The sequence below is a fragment of the Styela clava genome, chromosome 10 (genome assembly GCF_964204865.1).
Source record: "Styela clava chromosome 10, kaStyClav1.hap1.2, whole genome shotgun sequence".
Taxonomy (NCBI): domain Eukaryota; kingdom Metazoa; phylum Chordata; class Ascidiacea; order Stolidobranchia; family Styelidae; genus Styela; species Styela clava.
The window spans coordinates 11214111-11232037 of NC_135259.1; the positions used below are offsets into that span (position 1 = coordinate 11214111).

The window sequence follows — 17927 nt, forward strand, 5'->3', positions numbered from 1 at the left end:
GATTTTAATAATAATGTGCCCACAAAGCCTTCTTATTGGCCGCGGAGGAAGTTTTTGTATGCGTGTGCCGTGTGTGCAGTTATCTGCACATTCAGTGCCCATTCGTTTTTGTTTAGGACCTTATTACCGATCAGTCGATCGCGATCTATTTTGAAGATTTTAGTCAATCGAGGTCGAAAGCAGGTTGGCCAGCCCTGGTCTATGCAATCTTCTAGAATCTAGACTAGACAACATTTCAACAGGAAAAATGCCAAAGTTGAATTTGAGCGGATATTCAAATATCAATTTAAATTATTTAGTAGTTGTCTAAAAGACCTATTCAACGTTTAAATTACTTTGTGAAATAAAATTAAGAAACGCGACTTGCTGCATTTTCATATCACCAAGATATGAATAGGATGGTAATATAAGAGGACTTTTAATGCATTGATTTCAAATTAATGTATGCATATCAGGTCTATACACAAGATCTTTCTTCTCGGTACATTAGTGTATAAGCTATTAAACACAGATGGACAACCAAGCCAAGTTGGTCTGGGAGAAATGTAACACAGTGTATAACAAATGTGACGGAGAAAAAGCTTTGATGAAAGCTTATGATGAGTGGGCCACGGAATACGATCGCGACCTTGACGTTTTAAATTATAGTTCTCCAAATCAAGCTTCACAATGTGCCTTGAAATATTTAGGTTGTGGCGAATCGACAAAAATACTCGACGTTGCATGCGGCACTGGACTAGTCGGAGAATTTTTACGTAAAAACAATTTTAAAGGACTATTACATGGGATTGATGGCAGTGCTGAAATGCTTAATGTTGCCAGAAAAAAGGTGATCTATGATGATTTATTCACTCAATTTATCTTGCCTGGAAAGCCTATTATGCCTAGTCCAAGCTTGAAGTACGATGGTGTAATGTGCGTTGGAGCAATAACTAAGAATCATTTGGATCCCAAAGTATTGGAAGATTTTCTGAATGTTTTGATACCTGAAGGAATTATTTTGTTTGTTTTATCAAAAAGTAGAATCAATGTGGATGTGGCAAAAACTGTTGATGAAGTTTTAAAATGTCTGATTAATTCTGGAAAAATTGAAGAACTCGAAGTTCGCAGTATCGAAAGTGCATTTCAAATAGAAGACGACGATGTACCCAATAATATTCAGATTGAAACCTCCGCAAGTAATCACATTTATTGCTATAAGAAAAAATAAATGAAAATTTATTGATGATATTGACTAGTACAGGAGTTCTCAAACTTTTTCTGTTGTGGCCCATTTTTGTTGCACAAAAATTTTGTGGTCTTTCAACTTTTCCATGCCAAGGTAAAACTACAAAAAAAATGTCTTCCCGCAATGTAGACACTCTCAATTTGATAACTGTAATCAAATCACCATACTGTAACAAACGTCATCAGCAGCATTTATTGCTACTGCCATCAAAATTTAACTATAGTTACACAAATGAAACTAAATTAATCAATAAATCTTGCAATTTTCAATGTGTTTGTGACCCAACTGAAAGTGTTTCTGTGGCTCATCAGTGAGCCATGGCCCCCAGGTTGAGAACCGGCGGTCTAGTAGATCCATAGACGAAGAAAATGTCTTCGCTATGTATTTCTTGATAAATATATTCTGAAGAAGCTATTTAGGTTTATGCATATAAGACAGGCATCCTAGTTCTACTATCAGAATGCTAATACTGTTATGAATTATTGGTTGAACAATGCTAATTTTGGTTATCAAATATTGATTGAGATTTATAAGAAATAATGAATATGCGTCACATCGTTAAATGAAAATTAGAGTCGAAACAAATTACAGTAAAATGTAGCCACAAGTTTAACATAGCTTTAACATTTTGCTCGAAAGTGTTCTTCGCTGCTTAGCCTATACAATTGAGACACCAAGTGTTCGGACTTGTTTTTTACCTTTGTGGAGGAGGACTCACTATGTCAACACTCGTTCTGATCATATCCACCAGGTTCATTGAATCTTTTACGCCTAAGTAGGGTACCCTTCATTGTCCCAATGAGGTCTACCTTTACTTCATAGACATCGTTGTTAACAGCTATTTATCAAACAATGATATTTCGTGAATGCAAATTCTTGGTAAAATGTAGGTCTTCAAAAAACAATTGCCCGAATATAGGTGCATCAAGAGATTTTCTTTCAGTAATGTACCTTTATGACAAACTTATTTCGTGAAAATAATGTGCCTATTGTTGCAAAAAATGTTCCCGAGAAACTGCGCGTTAGCAAATGTTTACTAACACAAACATGAGAGTTTTTCTCAATATTTCTGTATTAACGTGATTGCAAGCTCTAGCTTGCGGCAAGAGGACCACCCTTTGCCAAAACCTGTTTCCGTGACCAATATGACTCAAACTGCTCTAGTATACGACCCAAGTCAGATAAAACTTATGTCAATTGGTTAAGTCGGAATTAAGCAAAACGAAAGACATTGACGAACCGTTTACATCAGTGTATACTTGTTAATTTTGATATATAATTCATTTACGGCTAATGAACGCCTACTTGCGACAATTGGCGAAGCACTACCTCCTCCTTATAGTGTATTTGAAAGCAATGTAGGTTATTAAGGTTCTTGTGACATGTATTCTGATTCAGAATTTCTGAATTATTTTCTTTAGATCTTAATATGTCTATTTAGTATACAGAGTAACCCTACAAGTATAATATGATAAACTTCAATAATTACTAAAACTGATTACATCATATATATTTTATGATGATTATTACATTTTATTCTATATAAAAGAGCTATACAAACTACATTTGAAACATTACGCATCTATAACTACAGTAATGCTACGGAGTATTTTATTTTGTGAAATGATCCCAAATAGAGTCTGCATTAAAACAGTATAGAAACCCAATCAAATTTCACAAAGAAAGAAATACAACAAGGTGCAGATGTTGTCATTAACAGCCCATTGATAACCGTTATCCAGATGTCCGCACTCTTCTTTACCCCTGGCATCATCTGGTTGCCCAGGTCGCCATATTGTATTGTTTTTGTTCGATGCTACACCGTCTGACCAAATCCACCTGCCTTCCATTTTTAGGTCATCGATTCCAATCCAAGTGTCAAGTCCAGTTGGCTGTACTAATTTAGGGATAATTTCACTGAAACAGAAAAATTGAGCTGCATGTCGTTGCGTTGATGTTTACTGATTTTCGCTATTTTAAAATCAAAACTTTTATAAACTACCGCGTTTGGATGGGATGCTTTTTGGACACAAATGCGCAATCACTTGGCTAGTCCCTGAATTTGTAATGGAACTAAAATTGGAATAAAATTATGGCCTAACCCTAACCTGGTACACATACTACGTTCCGGTGTCCGCCATCCTGGTTCACATACTTCAGGAGCGGGATTAATGTTTATATATCGAAATAAATTGTAACTTGACGTTACATAGTAAATAATCTGTCCTAGCAGACAATTGTTCAAAACCTGTTATTCGCTTGGAAAAGAACAATTTACGCGGACTTATTGCTATAGGCTCGAGAGCAAAAGGTTACTTTTTCATACTATAACCATAACCTGGAATGGGGCAAATATAAAAATGTCTCAACGTTTTGACTATTTGCATCCACATACATTATTAGTGGTTTTACTCTTAGATTGATTTTGTTCAAGAACAAAAATATTCAATAGTTCATGTGACGTTTCTTACTTTCTTATTTTTGGATTTCGTATTCCAGCAGACGCTAGTTTTGCTCCAAAACTCCTGCATTTATTGATTGCCGTAAAGTAGTTGACTTTTAAAGGAAACAGTTTGTAGTAGCGGTTGTTTTTTGCTTTGTACCATCCGGAAATACGCATCAGAGCTTCTACCTTTTCCCCAATATCAGAAATATCATCATACTGAAAAAATAATAATACAGTGTATTGCTGTATAATATACATTTCAGAACAACTTGTTGAAAAGCAATGTCGTTACATATGCAGAGTGCGCACTTCGGCTCCACAGAAGGTATGGAGGCCACTCAGAAAGCGAAACACAAGCATAACGATACCCAGCAGCAAGATGTTGGAATTGTGATCTCACATACGCCGCTTACCGTATCGATTAAAGCAATCTCCTTTTTGCTAAGAATGGCGTCTTTGAAGTCCATGTTCGCCAATTTCGCCGTGAAATTGTTTATCGTATCTAAAAAATACACCAAAAGTAATAATATTATATATGACATGTCGAATTGCCATAAATCCCAATTCAAATCCGAAATTTCCTCAAGTACAGATTTATCATGAAGAAAAAAATCACGAAAACGGCTGACAATTAAGCATAATTAAAATCGGATTCACTCATTTATACCATTTTAAGTATAATCGATCGAATCCCCGGAGTCACATTGTCTGAACAATCTGGTTAAGTATATGCCAACGTAATAACGATATTTCGCGACACATCCTCACAATGAACGTAATTTAACGTATAGTTAGTTATTTACCAATGCTCCATTTTTTCAACTGAGGAACACTAGTTTGCAGGTTAATAAAATAATTATAAACTTATTGACTTGAGATTGATATTGAAAGGTTGAACAAGCATATGACAAATTAGATTTGTCTTAACTTTATACCTAGATGGGAAATTACGGGTTTAGGTTACAGTATTTGAATATTTTGAACTTGAACCATATTTTTTTTACATTTTTTAATATCCTGTATGCTACAAACATATGTAGAAATATATCTGTAAAATAAATATTCTTATCATGAATGATTATGAAAATCACTTACTTTTGGTATCAGGATTGATTCTAATCTGTAAAAGAAGTATAGGTAAGTATCATACATATTTCTTATGATTTTCTTAACTCAATGTCGTTGTTCAAACACAATTACTCGTTTTCTAGAGCAACATCGGTCAAATTTCCTATTAATTAAGTCAGGAACCTAGCATTCCCATTCATATTAAACAATTGCTTCCATTCAAAATTCAAATATATATTTTAGGTGAAAACAAAAATTATACTGCATTAAGTGCACCTCCATGATCACGACAAAAAATATAACCATCGTTATTATCTGCAATGATCCCAATGCGATTACTACATTGCGTGTATATCTATTTTCTCTTCTTTCCTCTTTCATTGTGACATAAAAGGAAACGGAGTCTTCTCCTGTAGGCCCCATTGTAATATCGTCAGTATGCTAGTTGAACGACTAACCGAGAAAAATATATAAGATAAAATTTTTGTAAGACATCGATACAGAAATAAAAGAACTACTACTCAAATATATGGACACGAAGAACAAATATTTTACCCACAATTTTTCAAAAAAAAAAAATCATATACTGTACGAAGATGCATGCAACCGCGCGGAATACCTACCCTAACCTACCAACGGGTACCCGTACTGTCCTAGCCTAACCGGGTCATGTGACCATGATGATTCGTGCGTCTAGTGCCAGATTGAATCAAAATACCAAATGATTACCAAATTTAGGAACCATAAAATAGACTTATATCGTCAACAATAATCTTTAACCACTGAAAATTTCAGAGCAAATGATCCAGTAATTAAGCGATTTCGTCACAACAATAAGAAACATACCAACTCAACAACATATTAACAAAACGATCCATATGTCTACTTCGTGTCCAATAAATCACTGTAACTTTGTCAGCAGCAATGTATTCAGACAGAAACAAAATTAAATTGCTCGTTGCGACTTTGAAGAGTTTCTGCTCAGTGTAGAAAATAGCCTACAAAATTTACTTACTAGCATTTGTTGTGACTAGTTTTGGTTCTTTTTCCGCATGGAATTTTTTTTCATTTCACTGCTTAAACTTTCTATAATCGATGTCTTGCACCAATGAATGAAGCCTACACTGTGGCCGTTGAGCGTTCAACATATGAAATTCAAAAACCGGAGCAATCATGCTCTTGATTATTTCCGGAATATAAGAATTTTGGTGAACAATCTGACAAAAGTTGGCAGTCGTGGAAACAATGTAGTTCAATTAGGTTCTCGCATTTCCAACCAATTAAAAGCGCAAAGTATCCAAAACTGTGTTGCCGATTATTGGTTGCCCCCGTATTATGCTGCAAATTTTATAGAACGGTTCAAAGTGCTTTGAACCCAATTCATGCATGTTTGATTTTGAACTATATCTTGTAAATGTTAATATTGAGTTTTTGGGCGCTCCAGAACTATGTGTACCAATATGGAGGTAACTAATTTTGTTCGCCCATTTTATATCAAGTTGTGTAAAGGGACTAAAACCCATGGGCAGGTGGGATATCCACTTGGCTAACACAGACAGTCCCCGAACTCATAATAGAACTGAAATAAGGAAAATCGAAATAAAATTATAGCCCAACCCTAACCTGGTACACATACTACGGGAATACCGAATTTTATGGTATTGTATTTAAATAATTTTCAGAACTAATTGTCCCAGCATACAACTAATTGAAAATGACTTGTTTTTTATTATACAAAATCAGAAATCGAAATTATACTGGGAACTTCAACAATTTTCGTGAGTTTGCATCCGTTCACCATCAGTGTAAATACCAGACAAAACAATTTTATGCCCAAATTTTTTTCCCAAGAGTTTCAGTTATGTGGCATTCACTACCTCATAGCTGACGTAATGACACGGACTGCTCCAAGCCTAGTGTTAATCATTATTTACTAACGCGTAATTCTACGCTATAATTATTTATAGTCTCAATGGCTCTTGACACTTTAGCTCAGAGGCATTGATCTAACTTGTACTCGCTTTGAGCAGGTTTCCTAATTAAAAAAAAAAGGTTAGATTTTAGGCCTAACTTCCGAATTAGTACCAAACAGCCGAACCTTCCCAAAAAGGAACTAAGCCATCAAACGCTAGTATATATTAAAGTGCTGTCTGCTCAAGGGTCACAATTTTAATCCGAATACAAAGATGAGCAAGCATGATAAGACTGACTGTTTCAACCTGATTAGATCTGATCATTAGAATTCGATGCAAAAGAAATGTTTATTTTTCTAAAATAAAATATCGAAATCAACAACTTCTTTGCTGTGTTGGCAAAGATTGGTCCTGTCAAATCAGAGATCAAGCAACAGGCTTCTGTCCCTGTTACTGCTATTATAGTAAGCAGTGATTATGTCCCGACAAGCTATGGAACGCTTTCGCCAATGGGCATCGGCATGGTATTAATAAAGATTCGTAGTTCTCACAAATTAATATGACGCGACGGACAGGTTGGAACCTTCCAGCATAAACTCACACAAGAGAGACAAGACATATTTGAAACATCTCAGTTATACAATGGTTGGTTTTTATATATTGAACAAAATTTCTATCATTTCTAACGGCAGGTCACGGCATTTTTTTTTCTTGATGTGCGATGAAGATTATGCTCTCCATTGAACGCAAGGTTTGGAGATCGCAGATAAGCTCCAGGCTGGTACTTCAAATTTTTTTTCTCATCCTCATTGCAAGGGTTTTCCATGTACGTCTAGTATTGCGTAACACGCATAATCTACACAGTACTCAAGCTCCCCCCCAATCACGAGCTCAAACTGTCTTTAGTCAATGAAACAAATCAAATTGATAGCCTTAACATTCCTGTCGCCGTTATCCCGAGCCGGATTAACACAATTAATTGTTGTCTCGCCATTTGCCTTCATTTCTTACTATTCAAATCAGGTAGTTACTGAAGAATGTTTGGCACACGAAGTCGCTTTCGTTTTGATTTATTCAGAAATTTGCACTCATACATTCAAACTTTTGCCGACCATTGCTGTAAGTTGCCGCACAATATCTCTTTTCCTGTTTGAAACACTCGAATCTTTAGGTGAAGTTTGGCACAGAATCATAAAACTCTCTCTTACGTTTTTCTTAGTCTAGCTTACTTGCATAAAATCCTCAAGTTTTTACTTTAAGACAATATTCAACCTGAACCTTAGCCTAGTACACAACCTGAGTTCAGGTTGTGCGTCATCTTGGTGCGCATACATCGGGAGGTCCCAATATTCTTTATATTTATCAATAACTTTTTAGATCTGGATATAAGCTAATTCAATCTCATTTTCGTTTGCATTTTAGTCAATTGTGCTTTAAAAAGAAAGTACTTCACTTGCGCAAATCATTATACATCCTTGCATTTCAACGATTATCATGCGATTATATATGTATGTTTAATATTGGAACAAATTTATTCAAACAAACACTTCCTTAATCTCAGCTTGATTTTATTGCATAATAACATAGTTGATTGGTGATAATCAAAATATACTGAAACAAAAACTTTGAAGGCACGAAAATGTTTTACACTTTAACATATAAAAAATCTAATGTCGTTTTGAGATCAAGAATATATCTCATAAAATCACGTTTTGGTATAATTATCTAAGAATATTTATTTCATAGAAAATTAATTCATCTGATTTTTTTTCAAGCCTCTCGAATCATTTTTTAAATTTTCTCTGGTAATGACTCGAAAGTTATTTTTCCTTCGCTTGGATATGCAGGAGGAACTGGAGTGCTGGTGTGCCTGGAAATAGTAAAATCAATGATTACATGTTATTACACTATGTTTTGGTGCTTTAATAATCAACATTGTGAATGTCTTCCGATATATAAAAAATAGGCTCAACTACTTGATATAATATATATCATTTGAATAACTTATTAATTATCGCTAATCTAAAATATAGTTTATGTATTTCAACCCACACAAGACTATATTCATGCAAAGTGCGCGCAATATGAGGCGATTCAGGCATACCGTCACATATGCTACCAAAAGGCTGAAAAATACTTCATATAATAAATGTTCAAAAAAACACTGTTTTTATGGTACGCTTGACGTCACAAATAACATGTGATATATGATACCCAATACGCCTGGCGGTATTTCCCATCTGTTTCAATACCAATTTTACTTACAGAGTTATGTTGTTTGCCACATGCTTCATGTTTTGTTTATGAGATTTTTGTACACAACATAGCACACTGGCCATCACGAGAAAGACGAATGTGGCACTTCCAACCGCCATTCCAGCAGCAGCTCCAACTGATATCATTGCTTCATCGTCATCTTGGTCGTTGTGACTGTCATGATCATGGGCATGTTGCTCATGGTGTTCTTCATGATGTTCATGATGGCCGTCGTTATGTTCATGGGGTTCTTCATGGTTTTCATTATGATGTTCATCGTCATGATGTTCATGGTGGTCGCCATCGCGATAATCTTTGTCGTACTCATCGTTTTCGATATAATCGATTCCTGGTTGCCCACCATTATGTGATGCTGATTTTGCGAACTTCTCCGTTGAACGAGTGAAGGTGCCATTGCAGACGTCACCGTGAACCCAATTCATATCTGATATTAGAACAATACTGTATTACTTAGACCTTAGATTATCTAATTCATCCTTCATCAAAGCATGATTTGATCAAAGCACTACCCGTAAGTTTACAGACCTAGAGATTTATGATAGTTTGTGAGAGATAGCGAATTAATGTAGCTACTTAGGAAGAAAATGAAGTCTGTATAGTTTTTATACTTTTCAATTGATATGATTCTATTTCAAACCAGTTATTATTATTTGGTATTTTCTAGTTTATTACTTACCTTTAACAAGGACTGATACCATGATGGAATCGTGTTTGAGATAATGATGAGTGCTTGTAACATCATTGATAGGCATGAAGTTGGAATAGCCATAATATCCCTCTGGATCTGTCTGCAATGTACATCTAGTTACAAAAAAACTAAAAAATCACGTGCAGAAATACAATAACAGCGATAAAACCAGATCTTGTTCAAAAAACATGCAATATTTCATTACACCCTCAATGACAACGAATATTCGATACGACAATTAAATCGTGCATCCACTATATTTATCAAAACTAAATATAAAAATGTGTATACAACTTCAATGGAAGGTAGGTAATATTGAAATTATTATGAAAGAAATAGGAAAATAAAATATCTACGTGCAAGAACGAAACAACTGAAAAAAGCTGCATGTTTCAGTTTATATATATATAGAACAAACATATAAAAAATTGGCTTCGAAATTCCAAACAAACGTCTTTTCGTGCTAAAAACTATAATAGTTTTATTCTTTTTCTCCATTTTTAAAGACAATTTCTTTTAATAAGTTTATTTAATTGACTATAAAAACGTTTATGAATATAATGTTAACGTTTTTGAATTAATGGTACCTACTTCTAATATCGGTTGATTCCATAGATCTCCTCCTGCGGCTTGTGTTGTTAAAAATTCAGCGTATTTGTTGAGTGAGTACAGTGGATTATCGCTTTGATCAACGACCATTAATCGAATATATTTGTTGCAGAAAGGCCAACTCAATGTATCATCATTAGGACCTGCCACTAAGCCAAAGAACATTCCCATGTAACCAGTAGCTGAGCTTGCCGTTCCGACGGGATAAACCTATAACAGTTTTTTTAAGTTTTGTGGTGAAAATTCCAATTTGAAATATTGTAAATATTTATTAGGACCTGACGTATTATTATCAGAGTTTATAGCAAAATACTTTTCTTCTAAAAGCTTTTTCCATGAATTGCATTTTACAAGAATGAACAGGAGCACTATATAGAACTAGAATGTATTAAAGATAATTTCAATCTTATCACGCCTTGACTCAATCGAAATACTCTATTCTACAAAAAGCTTTTTTTGTGTCTTAAAATACAATAAACATGGTAACACTATGTTGCAATTTTGATTACAAAATGAAACATCTGTCAAATATAACGGGAAGATGATATTATCAAGCAAAGATATAAGAAACAACAGTTAATTAGAGCATTGCGTTTCAAACGTTACACTTGTTTTATTCGTAATTGCACAATTATTTTTCGAAGCTATCCATGAACCTGAGAAATACAAGTAGTACATATATACCGTGACTTTGTAGTAATACCCTTCGTCGCTTTGTAGTACAGGACTGGTATAGAATTCTCCTTTGGCAAATGTGTTTAGTTTGTTATTGTAATCATCAACGACAAAATAGTCATCTTCACACGGTTTGTCCTGAACGCTGACGTCATCTATAGCAATTACGTCCTGATCGTCAAGCCCTGAATATTAAAAGCATTATATTGAACCGTTTTAATTACCAATGATTAAAAGCACACTTTTGAAGCTACGATTTCTTCTTTCACAGTTGATGTTAAAGTTTCAACGATTTTGTTCTGAATACAGTACCACCAGCCGACATGTACTTTGACTTGTTGCTCAATGCACAACGGCCAACCAAGTGGTTACTAATTTGATTGATTATTTATTGTCACGAATCAATTGAAATAAATAACCTGTTTTCCCCTGGAAAACAATACGATATGCCGATTCTGCGTTGATGCTCATTCTGTGATATCGCCACTTGTTATCCGAGCTTGTGTTGAATGTGTGAAGTGGTTGGCCGAGATCAACAACTTGTCCTGTGACGTCATCGAGGGTTGCCATGTATGCCCTTGGTTGAATAAAATAGATATCGGAATTGAGCTAAGCAGCACGTCGAATTACATTCCGAAATTACTATCACTAGACTCGATGAACACAATTAATCCTATTACTAATAAAATATTTAATAGTTTTTTAATAATGAAACTGGGAATTATATGATTTCTTGTTTTTCACAGCGTACACCTCTTATCAGATCTGAGAGTCGAACCTCGATCTCTGTCATACTATGACAATTTCTATTGTACCGTTCACGGTTGAACTAACCTAAACGATAAAATGCCTCGTTTATACCGTAAATTAATTCAATCAGAACGTATTTTAATATATATCATATAAACTAACGTAATTGCAGCAGGGCCGGTCGTGTCCTTGATGTCTAGGTAGTATGAAAATTGTAAGCATTGGACGTCGCTTTTTGTCACAAATCTCATGCTTCTCATTTCACCCATTTGCCCTCCAGTTTTTCCACTGTTATCCAAGATCATGTAGCTACCTGTTGAACAAATATACTTTCGATAACCTTTTCTGATATTCTTAATTTTAACCTGCGATGATATAGATGTTAAAACATAGATATAAAGTGCATTTTAAAGTTTTCGATCATCGATAGTTTACAGCGTCAGGCAAAGATTGTTTTGATATATAACATTTGATCGATTTTCGTCTTTCAGAGACGAATTATATTTTAAATCAGAGATCAAGAAAAAATCATGTACACTACCAATTACCTTTCCCAGCAACTCCCAAAGTTGCATCAACGGTAGGTGCATTTGGTGATACAGTCAAACTCTTATCCCCAACATCATATCTGATCCAATCGATGTCATCTGAGTCATAATCCTGTACATATCCGCAGGCAGCCTTGTCTTCATAGTTACAATTGTATGAATACAAGAGTGTATCGCCTTAAATAAACAATATGCAAAATGGTTTCTCGAAACAATATGATCAATGACTATATATTTACGAAGATTATGTTCTAATTAATATATTTCTTAAAAAGAAGAGCGGTCGGGGGTTCATGTCATGGTGTGTATTATGCAATTTATACAATTAATATTGCTGGTTGATACCATTATTAACTTTTTTGAAAACGGTTAATATTGGTTATTTTTAATTTTATCTATCCTAAAAATCATATGAGTAATCATCATAGCAACGATATGAAAATGCGAATTGTCTCTTACTGCATTTGTACATTCTGTTGATTTTATCGGTGTCTCCTTTACTGAATGTCAAACGTTCGCCAATAATATCTTGAAAAGCCGGATCACGGGTCACAATAGTAGGATCACCGGTTGTACTGCATATAAAAAAGTAAATGCTTTTCATTCAAACTCGCATACTTTACTGTGGCTGATTGAAAATTTGGCTGGCATTGTACATAGCACAATCAGCTTCAAGACTGTAATTTGGCCTTCAAAAATAAGACCATGTGTGTCTATTTATGATATATATGAATATGTATATAACTATTTATGTCGTATACAAAAAAAGCATGAACAGAGAGTTATAAATAAAAATACTGAATGGCAAACAAAGTTCAAGTTGTAGATCAAAATACATGAATTATTCATACGCAATTATTCCTATCAAAACAAAACGATTGATTAATTTGGCGCTTTTCGAAATTTTCACTAGGTTTACCTGAATCCACCTTCACGGTAGTGCATTATGGAATTATAATCATATGGAACTCTGTGAGCATCAGTGAATTCCCAGTCATATTTGTAGAAATTGTCTTCGTATCCTGTAGCATGATGTAAATTCATAAATGATCGCGGATTCAATATTAAATCTTCCCAATTACTGTCAAATTCAATATTGAACAAAAAAACATAATTTAAATTTAACATCAGGAGTCTCAACAATTTTTTTTAAAAACACGATAAAGTTTTATTTTACGATTTCTAAGAGAAACAAAATAAATTGCAATTGACAGAAACCGATTTGTCATCTTAATTGTACAGATAATAACTGACTCTGTTTTCCATCGAGATTTCTGACTTCGTCCAGCTAAGACATGTTACACAAACATCTTTTCAAAATGTTTCGTCTGAGAGCTTCAATCATTTGAATTTACTTCAACTTCAATTACTTTTATTTCACTACCACATAGCTGTTTTAATGATCATATTTACTCGGACACTGCACCACTCTAATTCTCTATTGTTTCGGTGGATCTTACCATTTCATTGGTCTACGGTTTGTGTCGCCTGTTGTATTTATTTTTGGGATAGTGCGCGTGTCAGCGTTTATAACAAATATTTATATACTGAAAAAACGATTGTGATTCTATATCAAAACCGGATAGGATTCTGAACTTTTCTAAAAGAACACCCACAACCTCGATGTAAAATCAATTGTTGCATTGATGGATGGATTGTTGGATATTTATTTGGTGAAAATACGACAGTTTAGGCACACTATATTTAAGACCAACTCCGTTGGAATATTTAGTCTTAATTCATTTTAACGTTAAAATACCTTCCGAAATGATGTCCCACATGATTTCCACATAATCATCTCTGTCAGCTCTTGATTGCTCGTGCCAAATGCCAATAGCGTGCATTAGCTCATGACAACAAACAGCCATGTTCTCACATCGGCTACCGATTGAAAGCCTCTGAAACCCTCCAACCATTCCGATAGACGAAAAACACCTTTGAAAATATTTCAAGTTTGACCATTGGTGTAGCTATTGCCTATCATAATATGATATCAACGAGTATAATTTTCTGCTTCATACATCTTTCTTAAATATAAAACTTGATATATATCACTGAATAAATACCAATCCACATGAATCTGACTAAACTTAACTATACCCCATATAATTGGAAAAATTAATTTTATTCATGATTAGATACCTATTTTATATTATGAATTTTATGATTATCAAGTATATAACACATAATTCTGGTATGAGGTTGAATTTGTAGAACAATAATTTTTAATCTCAAACAAACAAATTAATTTCGTGCTGTCGTGCTATTTTTTGGGGTAAACTGTAACGACAAGTGAAAGTAATTTGTCAATGTGATATTAAATAACAGTTACACCCAGAGCTGGTTAGCAGGAGCTTGAGGTCATGAAGCTGTGACATTTTGGTGGAGCTGGAGCCAAGCTAAGCTTGTTAAATGAAGCCGGAGCTACGAGAAATGTCAGTGGCTTCAGCTTCTAACCATCTCACTATTTTTTTTTCATTTATAATTTTTCAATACTTTATATAAATAATGAAAACTATCCTTTTCAGCTCATAAATTTCAATTTATAATATTAATTTAAAAGTTTCAAGTTGAATTTATATATATATCGAGTTTTAATCGGCGCTCCAGAAGTAGTGTACCAATATGGAGGTAACTAATTTTGTTCGCCTACTTTGCATCAAGTTGTGTAAAGGGATGGAAGCCTATGGGTACATTCACTTGACAAAAACAGACAGTGCCCGAACTTGTAATATAACAAAAAATAAGAAAAATTGGAATAAAATTATGGCATAACCCTATCCTGGTACACATACTACGGGAGTACTATTTAATTTTGAAATGTGAAACTCTTGTATCATATAGTTTTGAGTCCCGCTTCCACAACACTGCATTCGGGCAGATATTTTATGGCAGTGGTCAAACTTAGAAACTTCAATGCGTATGGAACCTGGCTCCGACGAAAAAAATGATACAAATTAAATATACTGTGACTCTGGAACTGGAGTCCACTGTGATTAGGAACCAACTCCCCATCCCTGGTTACACCAACAGTGTCAGAAGAAAACTGAATTTTTATTCGGCTATTCCACAATATTTTTTTAACTTGTTGAAATTAGATTTATTTTTTTTAACCATGATTCACAAGTTGACATATATGTCTAATTTCGTAGCAAACATTTTTAAACTATGGTTTCGCTATGAATTTCGAATATGAACTTACCCGTCTGCAGATACAAATCGGATGTAGTTTGGCTCATCAGTTCTTTCGTAAAAATTCAAGCAAGTTCGGAGTTTGTATTCTTGACGAGCAAGTTCAATTGAACCAATCGCCTGATGATTGAAATATGAAAATTAAAGGTGTATCTAAATTATATGTCAGTATAGGAGTGATCAATACAAAAACATAACTACACAGATTTTCAGGCACTGAAACTTACTTCCAAGCTCACGGCTTGTTCTTCATCGAAATAAACGAACGGTATATTTGTAGACGTCCAAAAATAATCTTCATTCCGAGCTGTATTCTTTGTGTCTTTACTTTTTCTTGGGATAACATCTCCATGCACTAGTCCCTTGATTCCTTCAACAACAACAAAAATTAACGAACATTTTACATGAAGAAGGAAAAAGGGCAATTATTCCGATTATTATGAGATTGTAGATTTTTACCTTTGTTTATTTCAAAAATGTCTTTTTTTTCGTGTGCTTCCTCGATGCGTCCATTCTCGAAAAATCCGCCTATAAAGGACATTAACATTAAGTAAAACTTCATTTGAGTGTTGTCTTCATGCATGCATGTTTGTAATACAAAACGGAAAAAACCAAATGCTACTCAGTTTAAACTGAATTTAAAGAAACTTTTTATTAAATGAGTCGGTCTGTCAAGTATAAAGTGCTAAGTATGGACATAGATATATGGCCTCGTTTGCTATTTGAGTAATCTCTTCGTATATGGGGATGCTATATGAACATATTGGACATGAACAGCTGTCATATTTTTTTCATTTGAAAGTAAAATAGTATTCTTCATTGTGGTCTCCAAATTTTCCCTAACTTGTACTCAATACTTTGTTTTAGCAAAAAATCAAATCAATTTTTTTTTTATATACATTTGTTCTTCCGAATCCACCATTCAACCGATATTTTGTAGTAAATGAGCTTTAATAAAATGATTCTCTTACCAAGTGGTTCTACCAGTTGACGAGCCTGTAAACAAACAAAAAAAAACAAATTATTGAAAATAAATACTCTTTGTCAAAATATAACTGATAAAAATGCATGGATATGATCTCTCTTGTTACCTAATTTAATAACATTTTTTGGTGGGAACTAAAATATCACGTTTATTTGTAAATTATGATATAAATTATGAATTGTGCAATAATTCAACAAGTGTTTCAGAAATAATGTCAAGAATGGTTCCATACACTAATAGTGTTTTATCTAATTACTCACCTCACAGGCAAGCAGCATAGCTGCCAAAATATAACAAAATCTCATGGTTGACTCTGCAGAACCGAATATATATCCTGTTAAATCGCAATCAAAAGACGCCGGAAATTTGAATCAGTTTTCCGTCACAGATACATATTAATAAAAAAAGAAAATAAAAATATTTTTTATCAGGGGACGGCAAATGATAGACTACCTGGGATCTAGAATGCCTTGTGTTATTTATTTATGAAAAATATTGTCTTTATGTCACATACAGTAAGGATTGTTGAATACTCTTTTTCAGGGTCCAAATTTTATTTTCATGAGTCTAAATAGGAGAACAGATGGTTAATTTAACGAATAAAAATAATTTCAATCTATTTCCGTTGACGCCTATCTGCCATAGAAAATAATTTTGCAATACCGGTTTCTGTTCTGTTTTCCAATTCATATAGGCATATGCCCTTGAATAAACAATTTTCTACGCCACAATATACCTTATATATCTGTCTAATAAGTTCTTTGTGTCGCTTACCTGACATATTTCGCAACACAGCTATGTGACAAGCAGTGCTTTACGCTATCGTCAAAAAAAAATTAAACAGTCGTCATGTTTGCATAAAGTATATTATTACTTATCGATCTTGATCGCTAAGTATGTTGACTAGGTATTCGTTTGTTTGTTCCTTTGTCTGCCTGTTAGATACACTCGATATCTCACGAAAGCGAGGTTGAATCTGCTCCAAATTTTGCATGTGCATTCATCATGTCTCGGACCAGAAGCTTATTGATTTTGGATGAATTATGAATTTATTTAATTAATTAATTAAATAATGATGGGCACGCGGTGTCGCTGTTGAGTCAGAGCGACGGGCAAACGCCGCTAGATCGATAAGTTGGCGGTCTCTGATTGCTATCTCGTTACTTACATTAACAAGTTGGATTCGAAGTGTTACATGTAATAGGAATATGTACAAAAACCTGGTGGTGTCATTGAAGAGGGTTTATCTTAAAAGACAAACATTTATCAATGTTTGCACATACTTCTTCCATACAAACATTGTTGTCCGGATTAATTATTGATCTACAAAATAGTTTGTTGAGAGCAGTAAGTAATCCTCGATGACCTCGAATAGTTGCCAGGAACTCTTCATAAACGAATTTTGCACTGAGTTCATTGCTGTGTTTGATAGACGAAATATTAATTATTATTTGAATAGACTACCTGTGGTGAAATTATGATATCTTCTATATTAGGCAATTGCAACTTTTATTTATTGAACAAGTATTGTGCAGTGAATGTTCAAAA

At 34.1% G+C, this 17927-nt stretch overlaps 3 protein-coding genes across 4 annotated transcripts; 1 reads left to right on the forward strand and 2 right to left on the reverse strand.

Annotated features, from left to right (window-relative positions):
* Positions 1-427: 427 nt before the first annotated feature.
* On the forward strand, positions 428-1225 carry LOC120337517 (methyltransferase-like protein 27). The gene has a single exon (XM_039405320.2). It carries the CDS (start codon positions 512-514, stop codon positions 1208-1210), a length of 699 nt encoding a protein of 232 aa, XP_039261254.2. The 5' UTR covers positions 428-511; the 3' UTR covers positions 1211-1225.
* A 1394-nt stretch (positions 1226-2619) lies between these two features.
* On the reverse strand, positions 2620-5925 carry LOC120337516 (perlucin-like). 2 transcript variants are annotated; one of them, XM_039405319.2, is made up of 6 exons: positions 5758-5921; positions 5019-5195; positions 4770-4794; positions 4088-4176; positions 3700-3890; positions 2621-3145 (listed from the first exon to the last, which is right to left on the reverse strand). In XM_039405319.2, the coding sequence occupies exons 2-6, from the start codon at positions 5163-5165 to the stop codon at positions 2896-2898; spliced, it is 702 nt and encodes a 233-aa protein (XP_039261253.2). In that variant the 5' UTR covers positions 5166-5195; positions 5758-5921; the 3' UTR covers positions 2621-2895. The 2 variants fall into 2 exon arrangements, with proteins under 2 accessions (XP_077973339.1, XP_039261253.2); XM_078117213.1 differs by lacking the exon at positions 5019-5195 and having other exon boundaries at positions 2620-3145; positions 5758-5925.
* A 2305-nt stretch (positions 5926-8230) lies between these two features.
* Positions 8231-16760, reverse strand: LOC120338485 (meprin A subunit beta-like). Its single transcript, XM_039406501.2, has 16 exons — positions 16640-16760; positions 16366-16390; positions 15854-15922; positions 15622-15764; positions 15405-15514; positions 13962-14137; positions 13122-13224; positions 12662-12777; positions 12203-12379; positions 11817-11967; positions 11324-11481; positions 10914-11089; positions 10212-10439; positions 9609-9720; positions 8921-9356; positions 8231-8525 (listed from the first exon to the last, which is right to left on the reverse strand). The coding sequence occupies exons 1-16, from the start codon at positions 16682-16684 to the stop codon at positions 8447-8449; spliced, it is 2304 nt and encodes a 767-aa protein (XP_039262435.2). The 5' UTR covers positions 16685-16760; the 3' UTR covers positions 8231-8446.
* Between the last annotated feature and the right edge of the window lie 1167 nt (positions 16761-17927).